General features: G+C 30.9%; 1 protein-coding gene across 4 annotated transcripts in view; it reads left to right on the top strand.

The window, feature by feature from the left end:
* The window catches only part of LOC127711193 (NAD(+) hydrolase SARM1-like), a 51,216-nt gene that overhangs the window by 23,392 nt on the left and 8,946 nt on the right, over positions 1-18,878 (top strand). For 2 of the 4 annotated variants that reach the window (XM_052217160.1, XM_052217159.1), the window contains exon 9: positions 1,453-9,301. The exons of the other annotated variants lie outside the window; for them this stretch is intronic. In XM_052217160.1, the coding sequence (XP_052073120.1) occupies positions 1,453-1,696 (244 nt within the window). In that variant the 3' untranslated portion in view covers positions 1,697-9,301. Of the gene's footprint in view, positions 1-1,452; positions 9,302-18,878 lie in introns of those variants that run through there. 4 annotated transcript variants of the gene reach the window in all.

The raw sequence follows: 18,878 nt of genomic DNA, 5'->3' as shown, positions 1-18,878 counted from the left end.
GACGATACTTTTGTACATTTTCTTTGTTGCTTTTATTGTCATCACATCAGTTATCATAAAGTCATCATTACTCTTTGTCATCTGAGATTTTGATATTGTTCTTACTGCTAGTCATGATCTGATATTTCATGTCAGTTTAGCCATAATCAACCTTAGCAAGAATACTTTACTATTAATACTTTTTTAGTTTATCAGCTCTTCAAGTTTTTAATAAGTTTTGGATTTTCAAACATTTTGGCCTCGAGCATCACTGACTGAAGAGACATTTATTGTTGAAATGAGCATCTTGTGCAGTAAAATTGGTACCCTTTGTGTTATCATATAAATGATTTTATTAGATAGAATCTCCAATTTGCTGAAAAATATGACTCCCAATGCATTCTTTTTTGTTTGCAAATTTCAGATTTGTTTCTCCTTTGAATCTACTAGCTCAAATGCTTTTAAAATGAATGCCAACTATTATGAATTATAGATCAGATAGTTTGAGGTAGTTTATTTTCAGAAAAAGAAGTAGTAAAGTAATAGGTTTTATTTAATACAGTGATACATTTTGACATTGAGATAAGAAAAGCTAATGTATGGTTGTAATGCTCCATTATTTGCTCACTGTCTTGAAATCATCGTACATATGACTGTGTTCTTGTTGAAGATGTGAAGAGATACCTCTAAATTACATCACACAACAATATGAAAAGATTTATGACTGGTAATCTTAAATAGCCGTAAATTCAGGGCAAGATTTCTTTGACATCCCAATGGGCTATGTTGAGATATGGCTTAAAAATATGCAACATAGATCAAAATATGGAAATGTCTGACACATTGTTAGCGTCATATTGCATTTTAGCATTTAATCTCCTGTCCCTGGCAAGGCAAAAACCCAATCACATCTATATTGGCTAGTTTGACATTAGAGATGTATTGAACAACAATGAATCTAAAACAATTTTATCTTTTGACATTCTATCACTTCTTGCTTTGGGCTTTGCTTTGGTCATGTTACCCAGATCTACAGGTACTCATGCATGCTTTTGTTGTTGTGATTTCATTCTGACAAATCTGACTATTTTTCTTGTTAATCTGAATCTGAAATAAAAAATAGAAGCAATGACTTTGTGATGACCTCAATTTTTCTTCATTAGGACTCCTATCGTCATAAATTTCAATATTTTTTATTATGATAAACATAACATATTTGTCATTCTAACAGAATTAACAGATTTATCTTGAGTCAAGACCCCCAGACATTGCATTCCTCTCAAAGGAGCATAACACAAATATTGAAAACTCAAATTGCTGGAGTCTGAGATTAGTGTTCACATGAGCCATCATTTAATTTTCATATATAATTATGAAAGTTGTAGAATTAATATTTTGTAATTTTGTTAGGGATAACTGAGTAGCAATTTTCATTATTTTCAAAATTTACAACTGTCCACTTTTTGCCTGTAGATGGGTACATGACTATCAAGATGCCTGCATGCACAAGCTTGAGAACTTTCTAAAAGTTGGAAAGAGAACAACACAAATAGAATATGTATATGGCAAATCTCCAAGTCTGCTTGCTAACAAGTCTGACACAGATCTCCCTGCTAGCGAAGATAACATCAGTGAGACCTCCTCGAAGAAAAGCTTCAAAGAGCGATCTACTGGACTGTTTAATTCAATATGGGAAAATATAGTAGAAACATATTGATGAATATTTGTTTGATTGTTACTTTCTGAAATAACATTTTTGGAAAATTGGCTAATTTTTATAAGACTGCAAAAATTTTTTTGGGATCGTATAATGGTATGATGTCATCGTCGTCTGCGTCGTCGTCCGAAGACACATTGGTTTCCGGACAATAACTTTAGATTAAGTGAATGGATCTCTATGAAATTTTTTAAGAAGGTTCAATACCACAAAAGGAAGGTTGGAATTGATTTTGGGGATGATGGTCCCAACCGTTTAGAAATTAGGGGCCCAAAAGGGGCCCAAAACAAGCATTTTTCTAGTTTCAGGATAATAACTTGTGTATAAGTATTTTGATTGCTCTGAAATTGTACCACAATGTTAAATACCACAAGTGGAAGGTTGGGATTCATTTTAGGGGTTATGGGGCCAACAGTTTAGGAATTAAGGGCCAAAAAGGGGCCAAAAACAAGCATTTTTCTAGTTTCCAGACAATAACTTGTGTGTAAGTGTATGGATCTCTCTGACATTGTACCACAAGGTTCCATATAACAAAGGGAAGGTTATGATTGAGTTTGGGGTTAATTGCTCCAAACATGTAGGAATTAGGGGCCAAAAACAAGCATTTTTCTAGTTTCCAGACAATTACTTGTGTTTAAGTGTATGGATCTCTCTGAAATTGTAATACAATGTTCCATACTACAAAGGAAAGGCTGGGATTGAGTTTTGGGGTTATTGCTTCTTGGGGGGGGGGAGGGGATTTTTTTTTTCAATTTTTTTAAGGGATTCATATTTTTTTTTTCAAAATTTTTCAAATTTCAAATTTTTGAAAAGTTTCAAGAAGAAATCTTCAATTACACAGTATTGTGCAATAGATTTGTAAGATCTTTAACCACATTTATTTTGTGTCAGAAATCTATATTATGTCAAAAATTTGATCACAATCCAAATTCAGACAGTATCAAGCTTGAATATTGTGTTCAAATTTGCCCAAACTGTTCAGGGTTCGACCTCTGCGGTCGTATCAGGCTGCGCTCAGCGAAGCATTTTATTTGCATATGTGTAGAAATATGTACAATGACATATATTAATAAGCCATACAAACATGTTAGCCATCACTGTAGAGGAAAAGTTGTTTTTAATCCTACCACCATTTGACCACATGTGTGTTTCATGCACATAAAGCACTAGAATATAAGATTTGCTGTAAACGTTTTATCTTTATAGCCAATCATCATGAGACAGAGCAGTAAACATATAGTACAGTATTATAGAGGTTTTTTTTAAATTGCTGATTGAAATTTAACATTGTTTTATATATTTAATATAGGTGTGTTTAGTTGCATGTTTAAAACATGTTGGTTGTATATTTTATCATGAGCAATGCTTCTGTCTAAGTTTACACAACAAATATTTTTACATTGTTATGTATGAATGACTCTTAATAAGTGCCTGCCTTTTGTACAATGATGGTTGTTTGTGAATTGTTATTGTGATGAATCAGATGTACTATGTATTGAATCTTTCATAGTTTGAAGTAGGGATGAGTGCAATTTTAAGTTTTTTTTAAGAGATTTATTTATGCTTTCTATGCTTTATTAACACATTAGTCATATTTATATAAATTTTAGATATACAGTTGTATATATGTAGACTATTATACTAGAACTGTGTAATATATCAGTGTACTAAAGGTAATTTCAGTGCCATGTATCAATATGCATTTGATGAATTTTAATGAGGTGAATAGAAGGATTGAAAAAGGGGAAGTATTTAAGTAGAGAGTTTTATATTTACTGAGACTGTTCACTGAATGAATATGATCCCTTTTTGGGTTAACAAACCATGAAAAAATTGAATTAGTCAGTAAAGGTTTTATATTATGACACCTGTTGTTTGGCTAGCTTATTAGATGATACAAAACAAGATTTTACAATAATTTTTGCACTGATTTTGCTGTGTTCCAAGTGTTAAATGTTACATTCCTAGTTTGATACCTTGTCAAATAGCAAAAAAAGAAGGACCTTACCCAGCAGAAATCAAGTTGAAAGTGTCACACAGTAATAATTTCAAGTTTGAGACTGGTATTCATAGAATATACATTTTTTATGTTCTGGTATATAAAAATATGCAACAGTAGGTTACTGACGGTAAAATTTCATAAATTGAGTATGAAGATAAAAATCAAGGTAACAAACAAAAACTGAGAGATTCACAAAAGTAGCCAAACTGGGTGTATCCACAGGGTATATAAACAATGGTATTAGTAAAAACTTTAAAAAAAAAGTTTTTTTTTATTTTAAGACAAACATTTTTTTAAAGATGTAAGTGGTATTTTATCATGCTTTGTAAACATGAAACATAGATTATTTTTACATTTTCCTTGCTTTTAATACAAACAAGGAGATGTATGATTGTCATTGAGACAACTATTCACCAGAGACCAAATGACAAATAAGTTAAGAATTGAAAATTTGCAATAAGGATGGAGAGGATACTAAGTTGGCAACCAAAACCATAAGCATAAGAAAAACAGATAATGCCATAGCCAAAAGAAAGAAAAAAACATTCTAAATAACATTATATAGAGACTGAAGATCAAGCGCCAAACAAAGATTGTGATCTAAGGTACTGGAGAAGAGTCACTGTTTCTGCTCCACTACATGTTCACTTGTACAGTAAATATCAGATAATAAAAGAAGTTTGGCATCACATAATATTGGACATGTTATGTCTTCTGTTTAATCAAACATTTTCACAAATTCATAAACTAAATTCAAAGGTACCATTAGTTTTTTTTTTTTTTTTCCAATTCATAAATATGGGTTTTAGGAAGATGTTAATATTAGTTGAGGCTAAATGCTACAGGTTGAAAATGATTGCCAGATTAGAACAAAACAAGTTAATTCCAGCAAAAATTTGGGTAAATTTAATTAAAGCACAAACATTGCCAAAAGAATTTTTTTTCATTCTCCATCCGTTTGATGTTTACATTATTTGTGTAAGGATCATGTTCTTGTAAAAGTAAAAAAAAATTAAGTGAATCTGACTTCATTTTCATCAGAACTCATTCTATGTGTTTTCTGGGGAAAACATTTTAAAAATGAAACTGGTTTCTTTTTGCATGTAAAAACATACTTTAACAATAATTGGCTTCACTTGTATTCTTTATTTAACCATTAGGAATATAACAACAATTCAGAAGGTTTTGAAGGATTATTACACCTTTGAAAGAGGAGTGTGCTCAATACATTTCGGCATGTGTGCAGTTAAATATTCAAGGTGGGCAGTTGTCATCAAATTATTCAGTTTCAATTCATAGCTGTATAACCCATGAAAAAAAGGAATATTTTACAAAAATAATAATGTTTAAAGTCACAAATTTGGTTTGATCTGTATTTTGAATATTGCATCAAGTTAAGTGATGATACTTTCATTGTTCACCTTTACAAAATGATATGTCACTTACAAATCTATAATCGTTTGTGAAAGATCAATGCCACAAACAGTTAAAGAAAATAATATTATGTATATAAATTGTGTGGGTCCAAAAGTTGACTTAAATGTTTAAACTCTATGATTTGGGTTCAAAAAATTTCTATTCAACTGAAAGTCTGGGACTTTGCTATATTCTTTAACATGTTTAAGCAAACCTGGGCAGTTAATCTCTACATATTATCAAAATAAAAAAAAATAGTTTTCAGCACAGCTTATGTGAATGGTAGATTAAACTTGATGTGATTTAAACAGAAACAAAATCTGTGTTTTCTTGACCACAAAGTCCAATGGGTTGTGTTGCTTACCAGTAGCCACTATTCGACAGTCTGAGGCCTTGGACTTAAGGAAATTTTTAGTACCTGCTAGGTTCATTTAAACAAAACTGTTTCACTTTTTATTAGTCCCCTACCGACAAAGTCGAAGGGGACTTTAGGTTTGCACTCCGTCCGTCTGTCTGTCCATCCATCAGTCCATCAACTCAACTTTCCACACTTTTTTCTTCGTTCTTGAAGATATTGATTTGATATTTGGTATATAGTTTTATCATGACAAGTTATAGATCAAGTTCGAATTTTGTTCCGGTCTGATGATTTAGTCCAGAGTTATGGTCCATAAAAAAACTCCATAACTAATGTTAGAGTACTATGTTAAACCATATAATATGTACAAAGAGAGATAACTCATTTTTGTCGAGCCTTCGACTTTTGTCGAAAAAGCGAGACATAGCGATCCTACATTCCGTCGGCGTCGTCGTTGTCGTCGGCGGCGTCCACAAATATTCACTATGTGGTTAAAGTTTTTGAAATTTTAATAACTTTCTTAAACTATCCTGGATTTTTACCAAACTTGGACAGAAGCTTGTTTATGATCATAAGATAATATTCAAAAGTAAATTTTGTAAAAAAAAAAATCCATTTTTTCCGTATTTTACTTATAAATGGACTTAGTTTTTCTACCAGGAAACATTACATTCACTCTGTGGTTAAAGTTTTTGAAATTTTAATAACTTTCTTAAATTATCCTGGATTTCTACCAAACTTGGAAAGAAGCTTGTTTATGATCATAAGATAGTATCCAGAAGTAAATTTTGTAAAAAAAAATTCCATTTTTTCCGTATTTTACTTATAAATGGACTTAGTTTTTCTGCCAGTTAACATTACATTCACTCTGTGGTAAAAGTTTTTAAAATTTTAACAACTTTCTTAAACTATCCTGGATTTGTACCAAACTTGGACAGAAGCTTGTTTATGATCATAAGATAGTATCTAGAAGTAAATTTTGTAAAAAAAAATCCAGTTTATCCGTATTTAACTTATAAATGGACTTAGTTTTTCTGCCAGTTTACATTACATTCACTCTGTGGTTAAAGTTTTTTTAAATATTAACAACTTTCTTAAACTATCCTGGATTTGTACCAAACTTGGACAGTAGCTTGTTTATGATTAAAAGCTAGTATCTAGAAGGAAATTTTGTTAAAACTTTGTTCCATTTTTTCCGTATTTTACTTATAAATGGACTTAGTTTTTCTTCCAGTTAACATTACATACAGTCTGCAGTTTAAGTTTTTAAAACATTAATTAGATTCATAAACTATCCTGGATTTTTACCAAACTTGGACAGAAGCTACTTACAATCAAAAGATAGTATAGAGAGGAATATTTTTATTAATTTTTTCCCTCATTTTTGTTGAGCCTGCGATTAACAGCAAAAGTAGGCGAGACACTGGGTTCCGCGGAACCCTTACAAATTTTTTAAAAGACATTCTTTGGTAAATTGTTTGAGGAATTTTGTGGCAGGTTTATATGTCATGTATGTTATTTTGTATAAACTAACTTTCTGAATGCTACATGTATATATATATTTTTTTTTTATTAAGTGAAATCCTTTAATTAGATAATAATCTATTTTTATTAAGGTATATATTTCATTACATTACACTGTGTAGATAAAAGTTGTTGACATTTTATAGATAAGTTACAAATCTATATTAGTTTGTGACAAATGAAAGAAAAAATATTTGGAACTATTAACTATATTTGATTGTAATTTAAAAATAGATATACATTGTATTACATCATATCTAATTTTAGAGAACTATTAATCATATCTAATGTTAGAGTGTTATAGGTTTTCCACACTTTTTTTCATCATGCTTGAAGATATTGATTGACAATTGGTATATAGTTTTATCATGACAAGTTACAGATCAAGTTCAAATTTTTTGTTTCCGTCTGATAATTTTGTGCAGAGTTATGGTCCTTGGACTTGAAGAAATTCACTCATATATTCAGTTTTCCACACTGTTTTTAGTCATGCTTGAAGATATTGACTTGATATTTTCTTTTTGTTTACACCATGACAAGTTATAGAACAAGTGAGCATTTTGTTCCAGTATAATGAATTTTTACCCGGTAGGGGACTATGTATTGCCATGCAATACTCTCAGAATGCTTGTTATTTTAAAAGTGCTGATTGGAATTTTGTTAATTTATCTTTGTTTGTTTTGTTGACCAATTAAAAATGAGTGTATTTTTATTCAAGGTTGAAATATATAGCGTTATGGTCTGGGTCACAAACTAGGCCTTTGGTAAATGTTTGAATAATTTTTTTTCCAATGAGAAAGCAGTAAAACAACACAATCAAAATCAAAAGATACCTTATGCATACTTTATGGTGATCTATAGTTGTTAACTTCTATGTCATTTGGTCTCTGGTGGAGAGTTGTCTTATTGGCTATCATACCGCATTTTCTTATTTTTATTTTATATAATTATTCATCATTTTAGAAGATCAATCAGGAATTAGGTTAAGGTCACACACAAATAAAGGTATTTGTTGATAATAGATAAAATGATAGTTATCCTTCAGTCGATTAAATCTGTCATAAAATAAGGATTAGAAAATAATGTTTCTGAAAAAAACTTTAAAATATAAAGACACCAAAAGTATAAATGCCATTACCTTAGCTATTCATTTAATTTTTATCATGAATAAGTTTAATGTCACAAATGTATATATTGATTTTATGATAAACAAAATGCTAGTTACCCTTCAATGAATTGAATCTGTTATAAAATAAGAGATTAAGAATAGTATTTAAAATAACTTTAAAAAATAGAGAAACCAAACATATGAATATAAATGTTTCGGGTATTGATCTATTGTTTATTTTTTACCATCCATTCCATTCTTAAGGTAAACATCTTAGTTAGTTAGTCCCTATTGATACATGTAATCAGGGTAATTGACAATAATGAAATGCATAATATACCTCAAATCAGTTCATCTTGATAACTTAATGAATATTTGTTAATTTGACAATTACATATTTTATGTAGGCAGATGATAATCCTTTTTCTTAACATGCAAGGTATGTTTATTATTTTTACATAATATTTCTTTTTTTTACAAAGACTAGTCCTCATTGAACAATCTTTTCTTCGTTCAATTGGTAAATTTGTCAGTTTGGTAATACATTGCAAACTGCAATCATATAATGAATTTACCTTTAAGAATGTGAATGGATTATTTGATATTGGATATAGACATTATACCCAATCATTAATTTTCATTGCTTGTGATTGTTGTTTAGATATTTTTGAAGATTTTTAATTGTAGATAAATATGTACATGTGAAAATAGTAAATTATGAAAAATATTTGAGAGTTGGGATTGGAAAATATATTATTTAAATTATCAATATTTAATGTATTGTGTGAATAATTATGGCAGAATTAGTCACTAAAATCACTGTATTGCTGGAAAAGTGTAGGTACATGTATTAACTGCGGCTTTACCATTATTCGTTCGATACCAATTTTCGTTGATCTCGTGGGTATTACTTAACATGGAATTAAAATGGTCAAGAAAGACTAAGTAATAATTCTCTATATGCTTGTATGTAGACTTTGTCAAAACCACGAAATAAAGTATCCACAAATGTAAAATTTATCCTCAATCGTGGAAGATTGGTATCAACCTAAAGAAAAGAATCGACAGTATAATGTTTAGTGATTAAAACATATTAAAATTAGATTACACGTGCCTCATAATCAACAGAGACATACAAAATGTAGATAAGGTTGTTTACACTGCTACTTTTGCATAGGTACTATTTATGTACTAAAAATCTTAAGTACTGGAAATTTACTTTTAATATTTAGTACTATTTCTTTACTTTAAAATTATTGTAATATTTAGGTACCTGTATTTTACAGTACTTGATTGGATTAAATTTTGGTACAGAAATAATATCCAACAGTGATTGCAATATTCCATATGTTTGAAAATCATAACTTAAAGAGATTTGAAATAGACAAACTTTCAAAATGCTGAAAATGTAACGGTATAACCCAAAATCTGTAGTACTTAAATTTCAAGTACAAATCAAGTACGTACTGTAAAATACAGGTACCTAAATATTACAATAAATTTAAAGTAACAAAATAGTACTGAATATTAAAAGTAGATTTCCAGTACTACAGATTTTTGGTACAGAAATAGTACCTATGCAAAAGTAGCTGTGTAAATGCATTTTAAGAATAATTTGTTCATGCAATATATATACTCTGTACTTATATCTTCATATATCTTAAACAGATCATTGCTAAAAAGATACGTAATTAAGAGTTCAAAACTCTTGCAGTATATTTAATTTTTCTTCCTGTGCGATGCTTAGATGCTTTTGTGTTAAGATCAAGATTGACATATAATAGAACTGAGCCATGGATTTAATCAATTTAGACATGTTTTGATACAAAGGTAACTGTATCAGCACTGGTTTAAGGGATGATTCATTCGTACAAGGTTACCATAAAAGTAAAAACGTTTTATGATTCATTTGTAATATGGTACATAGAAGTGCAAAGCTGAGCTATTAATGTTGAAGTCTTATTAATATTTACCAACAATATGTGATATAAGTTCAGAAAATATACATCATCATTTCTTGAGTTTGGAATAATAATTTTTAATTCACCGCTTTTATCTGATTTCATTAGATTAAATATTTTGATTTAAGCAAACATTTATACAGAAAAATATCAAAAGCATTTACTTACCTTTAAAAAATGTACAGTACGCAGTATAAATGTGGTTGTTGACAATCCGGTGTATATGTTTGTTATTGTTGATGTTTTACATGTTACATGTTATAGATTCATTTCATAATAAATATCTTGAATCTCTTCATAACATATATATATACCTGAAACATACACGTCTTCCTTAGATATGCATAATTTCTTAATATGAGGAAAACAAATATTGAGAATGAGCTGCTAAAAAAATATTTTATATGAATAAGTTTCAATACCATTAGTGTACATATTGTACAGATTGGTTCACTTCCTGCATAACATAGGGAAAAAATACTGGATCTAAACGTAATACAATTTCGGCTTCATATCTCTAGTGTATCTCGCAGTAAATGGATGTTTACTGAAAAAGAGACAAAAGACACCAAAGGGACAACCAATTATTATAATTTGAAGAAAATCTAACATTACCATGGCAAAAATCGAAATAAAAAGCTATGACGACAACAAACAACTATCAATTGCGAGTAAACTTTAAAAAAGAATATTTTCCCTGTATGTTCAACAGAAAGTATAAATTACTTCACAGTGGAATATTTCTAGTTTTAAGGTGATAAAACCACTCTAATTATGATGAAACCGGTATATATTTGCATTTGAAAGTTAGGACTCATTAACTCGTTATTTTGACCTAAAGATATGTAATTAACTGGATATGTGAAATATTTTTTGTATGAAAAAGGACTAGATGTAGAACAAAATAACTGAAATCGAAAATATGCGTCTACCTTACGTTATGGGGAACGTGAACATGACTTTAAACAAGATATTTCATAAGTTACATGTAGCACTGAGAAAGAGGAGGATTATAAAAATTAGTACAAAGAGTTAGGGCCATTTACACATGTTACATTATCTTCTTATATGTAAGGCTTAGTCTGTACCCATATCTTTATTGGAATCATCTTGTATATTTGTCTTAATGGGTCCGAGGACACAGTCATCGTCCTTTGATTTTCGTTTTCTACAAATATAATCCCTAGTGTGGAAAATGTATAACTTGCAAATTTTTTCATACACTTTCCAAATTTATTTCTTAATATTTTATGCATGAAATATTAAGAAGGGGATGAAATTACATGTTAAAAAAATTGGGTGATCGATTTTTATGTAAAGTAGATTTGGTCCAGTTGAAAAAAGGTAAAAAATTAGTATGTTTGAAGCTGACCCCCTTAACATAGAATTGTCCATGTTTTGAGTTAGAGCTTGTAGACTTTTCTATGATTTTGATATTATTTGTCCCAAAAGTAGTACACTACACTGTAAAAATCATTTTTGAGATAGAGCAGGTGCGATTTTTTTTAATTTGAGTTTACTGCCTAAAAAAATGCATAACGAAATAACTGTTCTCGGAATTCATGTGAATATTGTGAACAAGAGGGTAACATTCTACGCTAAAATGTGGTTAAGGGGTAACTTTTTCAACGTTACTTTTTCGCAATAAGCAATTAACAACTTGAAAAACAACAATCAACAATTTGTAAGAAAAAAATAACAGGACATTCATTAGCCTTCTGCTCAGTTATGTTTTATTTATGCACTTTAGGGAGTGTCACTGATGAGTCTTTTTCAGACGAAACGTGCGTCAGCGTTCTAAGCCATAAGCCTGGTATCTTTGATGAGTTTTTAATCATTAATATGTTGAGTTGCACTGTGAAATCAATTTCCAGGTCTACCAGGTAGTCACTCCTTTTTGACGAAACTTCGTTTTTTTATGATTCCCGGTAAGAATGGAATTTTCTGTTCGATATTTTTCAGATTCTGTATTGAATGAGTTGATATTTTGTCGTGATCTTTATAATGTTGAGTTGTACCGTATAAGCGATTTTCAGATTTGTTGGTCAGTCACTTCCTGTTACGATATTTTTAATTTTTCGCTATATATACTGAGCATGGGTTATTTCGTCAATATCTATACATTGCAGGACCTCTTGTGCAACTTTTTTGTTGGGTTTATAGTTGCATAAGCATAGTTCAGTGATATATAATTAATCTGATTTTCATACGACCGCAAAAAAATTTTTGTGGTCGTATATTGGTATGACGTTGGCGTCGTCGTCGTCGTTGTCGTCGTCCGAAGACACATTAGTTTTCGCACTCTAACTTTAGTTTAAGTGAATGGATCTCAATGAAATTTCACCATAAGGTTCAATACCACAAAAGGAAGGTGGGGATTGATTTTGGGTGTTATGGTACCACCAGTTTAGGAATTAGGGGCCAAAAAGGGGCCAAAAATAAGCATTTTTGTAACTTCCAGACATAACTTGTGTGTAAGTGTATGGATCCCTCTGACATTGTACCACAAGGTTCCATATCACAAAGGGAATGCTTGGATTGATTTTGGGGGTAATTGCCTCCAAATTTTAGGAATTAGGGGCCAAAAAACAAGCATTTTTCTAGTTTCATGACAATAACTTATGTGTAAGTGTATGGATCTCTCTGACATTGTATCACAAGGTTCCATATCACAAAGGGAATGCTGGGATTGATTTTGGGGATAATTGCCGCCAAATTTTAGGAATTAGGGGCCAAAAAGGGGCAAAAAACAAGCATTTTTCTAGTTTCATGACAATAACTTGTGTGTAAGTGTATGGATCTTTATGAAATTGTACTACAAGGTTCCATATCACAAAGGGAAAGCTGGAATTGAGTTTGGGGGTAATTGCCCAAAAAGTTTAGGAATAAGGGGCCAAAAAGGGGCCAAAAATAAGCATTTTTGTAGTTTCCAGACAATAACTTGTGTTCAGGTGTATGGATCGCTCTGAAATTGTACTGCAAGGTACCATACCACAAAGGGAAGGCTGGGATTGATTTTGGTGGTAATTCCCTCAAAATTTTAGGAATTAGGGGCCATAAAAGGGCAAAAAAACAAGCATTTTTCTAGTTTCAGGACAATAACTTGTGTGTAAGTGTATGGATCTTTATGAAATTGTACTGCAAGGTTCCATATCACAAAGGAAAGCTGGGTTTGAGTTTGGGGGTAATTGCCCTAAATGTTTAGGAATTTGGGGCCAAAAAGGGGCAAAAAAACAAGCATTTTTCTAGTTTCCAGACAATAACTTGTGTGTAAGTGTATGGATCTTTTATGAAATTGTACTACAAGGTTCCATATCACAAAGGGAAAGCTGGAATTGAGTTTGGGGGTAATTGCCCAAAAAGTTTAGGAATAAGGGGCCAAAAAGGGGCCAAAAATAAGCATTTTTCTAGTTTCCAGACAATAACTTGTGTTCAGGTGTATGGATCACAAAGGGAAGGCTGGGATTGAGTTTGGGGGTGATGAATCATAAGGGGGTTCAAAAAATTTGGGGGGGGGGGTTCCTTTTTTTCTTTAAAATTTTCCATTTTAAATTGGTTATTTCTGATTTATATATAAAAGCAAATAATAATGATATGGTTTGAATAGGTAAAATTTTTTAAGTTCTTAGACCACTTTCATTCTGTGTAAGAAACCTATGCTGTGTCAAATTACAATCCAAATTCAGTGAGTAAAAATCGGAAAGTTGACAGTGGGAAATTTTAGCTATCACAATGTTTTTAAAGTTTAGTTTTCTTATACCTGAAATATCAATACAGGTGCAAGTCAAGATATGAAATAAACTACTGTGTATGTGTGATATTCTTTACTTCATTCAATGGGGATAGATGCGATAAATTTAGTCGTTTATCTGATTATTCAGTGAAAAAGATATCATCTTGTAAGGGAATTGTGGGCAATAGGGTAATACCAGTTTCTTTCATTCTCTAGGTGAAGCCGATGAGTAGATTATTTTATCATTGCTGACATGGTCGTTTTCTGTTGGTTTGCTGTTGATGGAATGTAAGGTTCATTTCATGCACTAGATAAGCTGGCCTATGCCCAGATGACTTTGACAAGCAATGACAATGTTTTCAAGTGTCTCGCATCGGTGAAGTCGAAAAAACGAGACCTAGGCGTGATGCTTCAAGCGTCAGCGGCGTCAACATTTTTTTTTTTTTGTTTTTTTATTAGGTCAGTTTAAGGGAAACCAGTAGTGTAAGGTCAGTGATATTTTATATGCAGATGTATGAGCATTGGTACATCTTATTTCCATGGAGGTGATTTGGCACCTCCACCTCAGTCTATTGGTCTATTGGCTTTGAAACTTTTGCATACTTTACATGTGTGATTATGTCAGTTTAAGATGAACCACTAATGGTAGGTCAGTGATATTTGATATGCAGTTGTAATAGTATTTGCATGTCTCATATTCATGGAGAGTATATGGCCCCGGCTCCTTGTCTTGGTTCATTGACCTTGAAACTTTTGCATAGTTTACATTTTCGTTTTCGGATGATATCTTTTGAATCTTTAAGTCGATTTTTGAGCCATTCGTTCAATTAAAAGAGGAAAAAGATACCAAGGGGCAATCTAAAACCGTACGAAAATATGATCAAAGGATAAACTTAAATTTTGGGAAAAGCTGAAAGTTATCCTTTTTGTCGAGATTTTTTACAGTTAAAGGGAAACTCCGCAAAAAAATGAAAAATTGATATTTTGTTCTTTAAGCATAAAAAACCACATGTTCATAAATAAAAAACTTTTATTCTCTTTGTAAAGAGATCAAAATCGATTTTTGAAATTCACTATCAGTTCTCGACATATCGCCATCTTGTCGGCATGTTCGATCTAAAAAGTCACGTGATATCTATAAACCACAAAGAACAAAAAGAATCGAGGATTTACCGACCGTGCGTTAAAAACTCCCATCATCAATTGGGGATTACCGTAGACGGTTATTCAGTGTCAAATGTCTTGTCAAGCGTACGGTTGTTCTGTCAGACAAGGTTATGACAAAAGTCTACATAGTTTTCCCAATCCCACAAAAAAAGAAAGAATTGTATCAGACATGGTTGTACAACCTTAAACTAACAGTAAATAGTTGCATCTATAGCAAGCACAAGTTGGTGTGTGAAGACCATTTTGAACAATATTGTTTCGAGGGAGATTCGATGGTAATTATCCTTTTTTTATAACAAAATAACCTAGAAGTTCTGATAGCTATAGTTATCAAATCCTTATATGATAAGATCTCGTTGAATAAAAAAATATAGATTTGATGAGGAAGAACAGTTTCAATTATAAGAAAGACAAATGCAGTGTTCTTGTCACAATCACTGATTTACAGAAGATTCATTAGTATGGTTCTTTTATATAAAGTGCATTGATTTGTATAAAGAATAGTTCCGTATTTAGACAAGATAATTTTTCAATTAATAAAGTTATACGATATAAAATAACATTTTTTTAATTATGATATTTAACGGCTATTGACAAGGAGCAATGTTAGGAAGAGGTTTTAGCTGGGACATAATATGTTGATATAGTATAATATTCCCAGGTTATAGATATGTAAATATCGAAATATCGGACATCTCAATTTTTTTTATTAAAAGTGGTTTTTTTTAACTAATCTTTAAATTATATCAAATTGATACGGGATCAATTCGGAACGGTCACTTATAAAGACACTTAGCTTTACAGTTAAATGTGTGACTCTATCTGGTATGTTCGGTGAAAAATTTATAGGTTTTTTTCTTTTTAAATTATATTTACGTTATCTTATTATATATATTTTTTGGCTTCCTCCCGAATTGATAATAGGTACATGTCAGAATTATTGATAGATGTCGTGTCAGAGCGACACATTCAGTTAGGTATTCCAAGGACGTATATTAGATACACGTCCCTGGGTATTCCAGTGACATCCTGTCAACTAAAAATTCGTATTACACAATTATATAATACAGGTTCATGCATGGCCTCTTTATTGAGGTACCCGGTGTGCACAGGTAACATTTATTGAACCATATATTTGTGTCTTACGTTGTTTATCTTGTGTGTGTTTGAAATTATAATTCCACCTTTTAATGAATGATGTTCTGATAATAATATTATCCACTATTTTTGCTGATAATAAGTTTAAAAAAAATTTATAAACATGACCTTCTAACATTTTTGTGAAATGAATATTGTTTTGTCATGATTCTGGACCATATTTTTGAAGAAAAAAAAATCTTCACGCAAATACAAGCTTTTGTCGATTGGCAAACATGCAAATATATAAAGTAATGCAGCACTTATAGTCACTATCAATATTAATTCATTGAAGATAAGAGAGCCCCTTCTATGTCTAATGTCTCTATCTTTATAAGGATTAGGACGACAGGGGAAAAAGGAGCGGAGATAGAGTGGCATAGTGAAAAAAAAATAACCGAATAGAGAACAATATAGAGAATGATCGACGAAAAGCGAAATAGTTATTGTAAAGGAGCGGAGATAAAGAGAGGCATAGTGAAAAAAAAATGTTTGCTTGACAAAGTTATTGCTCGCTTTGATATTTTTAGTTATACAAAATCACACATCGTGTACCTAATTGGTATTCACGTGCAATAACTTGATGCTGGGAACAGTATATTAATATATATGTTCCTGCTTGATGTGTAAAGTTTCTGCATAGCATGGTTAAAAATAATTAGTATCCCATTTGTTATATCGTAGTGTCACGGTGTTACTTTGTTAAATTTATTTAGTTTGTTAATGATTGTGTAAATAAGAATAAATCTGTATAAAAACTTCATACCATTTTAGTGATTGCCTATAGGCGTTTGATTATTGTTACATTTAAGATATATATATATATTTAGAACCTTTCATACATCTTAAAGTAAAAGATGTGTGTCCGAGTTAAACGACACACGAACCCTGTAATACTAGTACGAGAGTATAGCATGTAAAAATTCCTACTCAATATGGTTGTATTGGAAATCTTTTCATACAGATTGACAACTCATGGTCCGACATGCATGTAATATTTGCCACATGACGCTCATAGTTCTTTCTACCATCATCATCTTATTCATTAAATATTGCTGTAACATCGATGGTTCACACCCAAACAAAATGGGAGTAATATACCTTCAGATCTTTTCCGTGGTAGACGAAATTCGGTATTGAAGTGAATCTACATCTCTGGTTTGTGAGAATAAAGATATATATACAAACACAATTTTTGAATTACGATTTTGAGTGAACACCCACCAAACCAATACAAACGTATGGCAAGATATAACCATGCAGGCATTGATTTTTCGTCAGACACATGATAAATAATCACTCTCATAAACGTATATATGCATGCAGTTTCAAATATCAAGAACAAGCGATCGATGTCTATAGATCATTGTTAAGTCCGTTTACTAACTGTTCAGAGTCAGACATGTCAATAGTTCATTCTTGGAACCTTCATATACCCCATCCGACGATGGGAACTCTTTCTGGTAGTGTTGACAACATAAGCTTGTTTATCTGTACAAGTGGTTGCATGGCCTCTCCTGCCCCAACAAACAAATACGCTACTAGTCTGCTATCTCTGGAGCTCATCCTCAATGGCGCATATACGTCAGGAAACTTACAAGTATACTAGTAAAGATTGTTTCAAGAACAACGAGGTTGGGACGAACTGTTCTAAAATCGTCAATATCAGTAATAAATTACTAAGATATGCCTTTAATTACAACAACTGTATTACTAATTTGGATTAATGACGGCTATCCTAAAAAAAATCCTCAAACAAATTAATGTATTAGCTTAGATTTATAATGGATGTATATTCATTAATGAAATAAACGATAATTGGTATTCTTTTCACAAATAATTCATCTAAGTGATTGTCAAATGAATTTAATTATGTAAGAATGAAATGTTAATAAGAAAATAAAAAAAAATCATGCATGTTGTACTGTTGTATTTTTTCAATTAAAAACTTTAAAATTGCGATAGTTTTACGATTGTTAGCATTTAAACATCTCCAGATTTAAATACAAGTTAAAGAATTCCGGTAAAGTAAATTAAACAGATGTGAAATGATTATTAATTGGGAAATGTAACATTTAATTTTTAAGATTAAAAGTACTATTCTTTTAACTTCCTTTCTTAACTTTATGCTAATTGCATAGAACGTAACCGAAAATTGGTCCATTTTAATATTGTAACACTTCCGGAATTAAAAAGTTGAAAGTTAATTTTCTATTAATTTATACAATTTATTTATTGTTTCTCTATTGTCATCGGGTATTTCATCTGGGTATATTAAACACGCTATACTCTTTCTGTTAATCCATTCAAAATGACAATATTCACACCTGTGTACGCTTGAATTCACACCTGTGTACACCTGAGGCTAAATTGCTGCAAGGTAAAGTTCAAATGAATTCTCAAATCGAGAAATAAACAATGACTTTACAAAATAATATACACACTCTGTTCACAAATATTTTGCATTGAAATGGTAATCAAAGTTATAACGGTAAATAAAACTTAAAATATTTTAAGTTCAATATCAGTAAAAATGTTCTATAGATATTTTATGAAAAAATCTCAATAATTTTTGAAATTTATTCGAAAATATTTATATTTAGATAACTTCATATAGGAAGTTTTATTCAATCATTACAAAACGGTACACACATATTCATTTTCTTTCATTCTTATATTGTGGTTATTGACTACGACCAACGGTCATCTGTGCGCTTTTAATTACGTAAAATTTTGATAAGCAATTAAGACTTTAACAGATTTTATTTTTTCCCAT

Source organism: Mytilus californianus, unplaced genomic scaffold (assembly GCF_021869535.1).
Source record: "Mytilus californianus isolate M0D057914Y unplaced genomic scaffold, xbMytCali1.0.p SCAF_8, whole genome shotgun sequence".
NCBI classification, from domain to species: Eukaryota; Metazoa; Mollusca; class Bivalvia; order Mytilida; family Mytilidae; genus Mytilus; species Mytilus californianus.
This window is presented reverse-complemented; position numbering and strand designations above follow the sequence as displayed.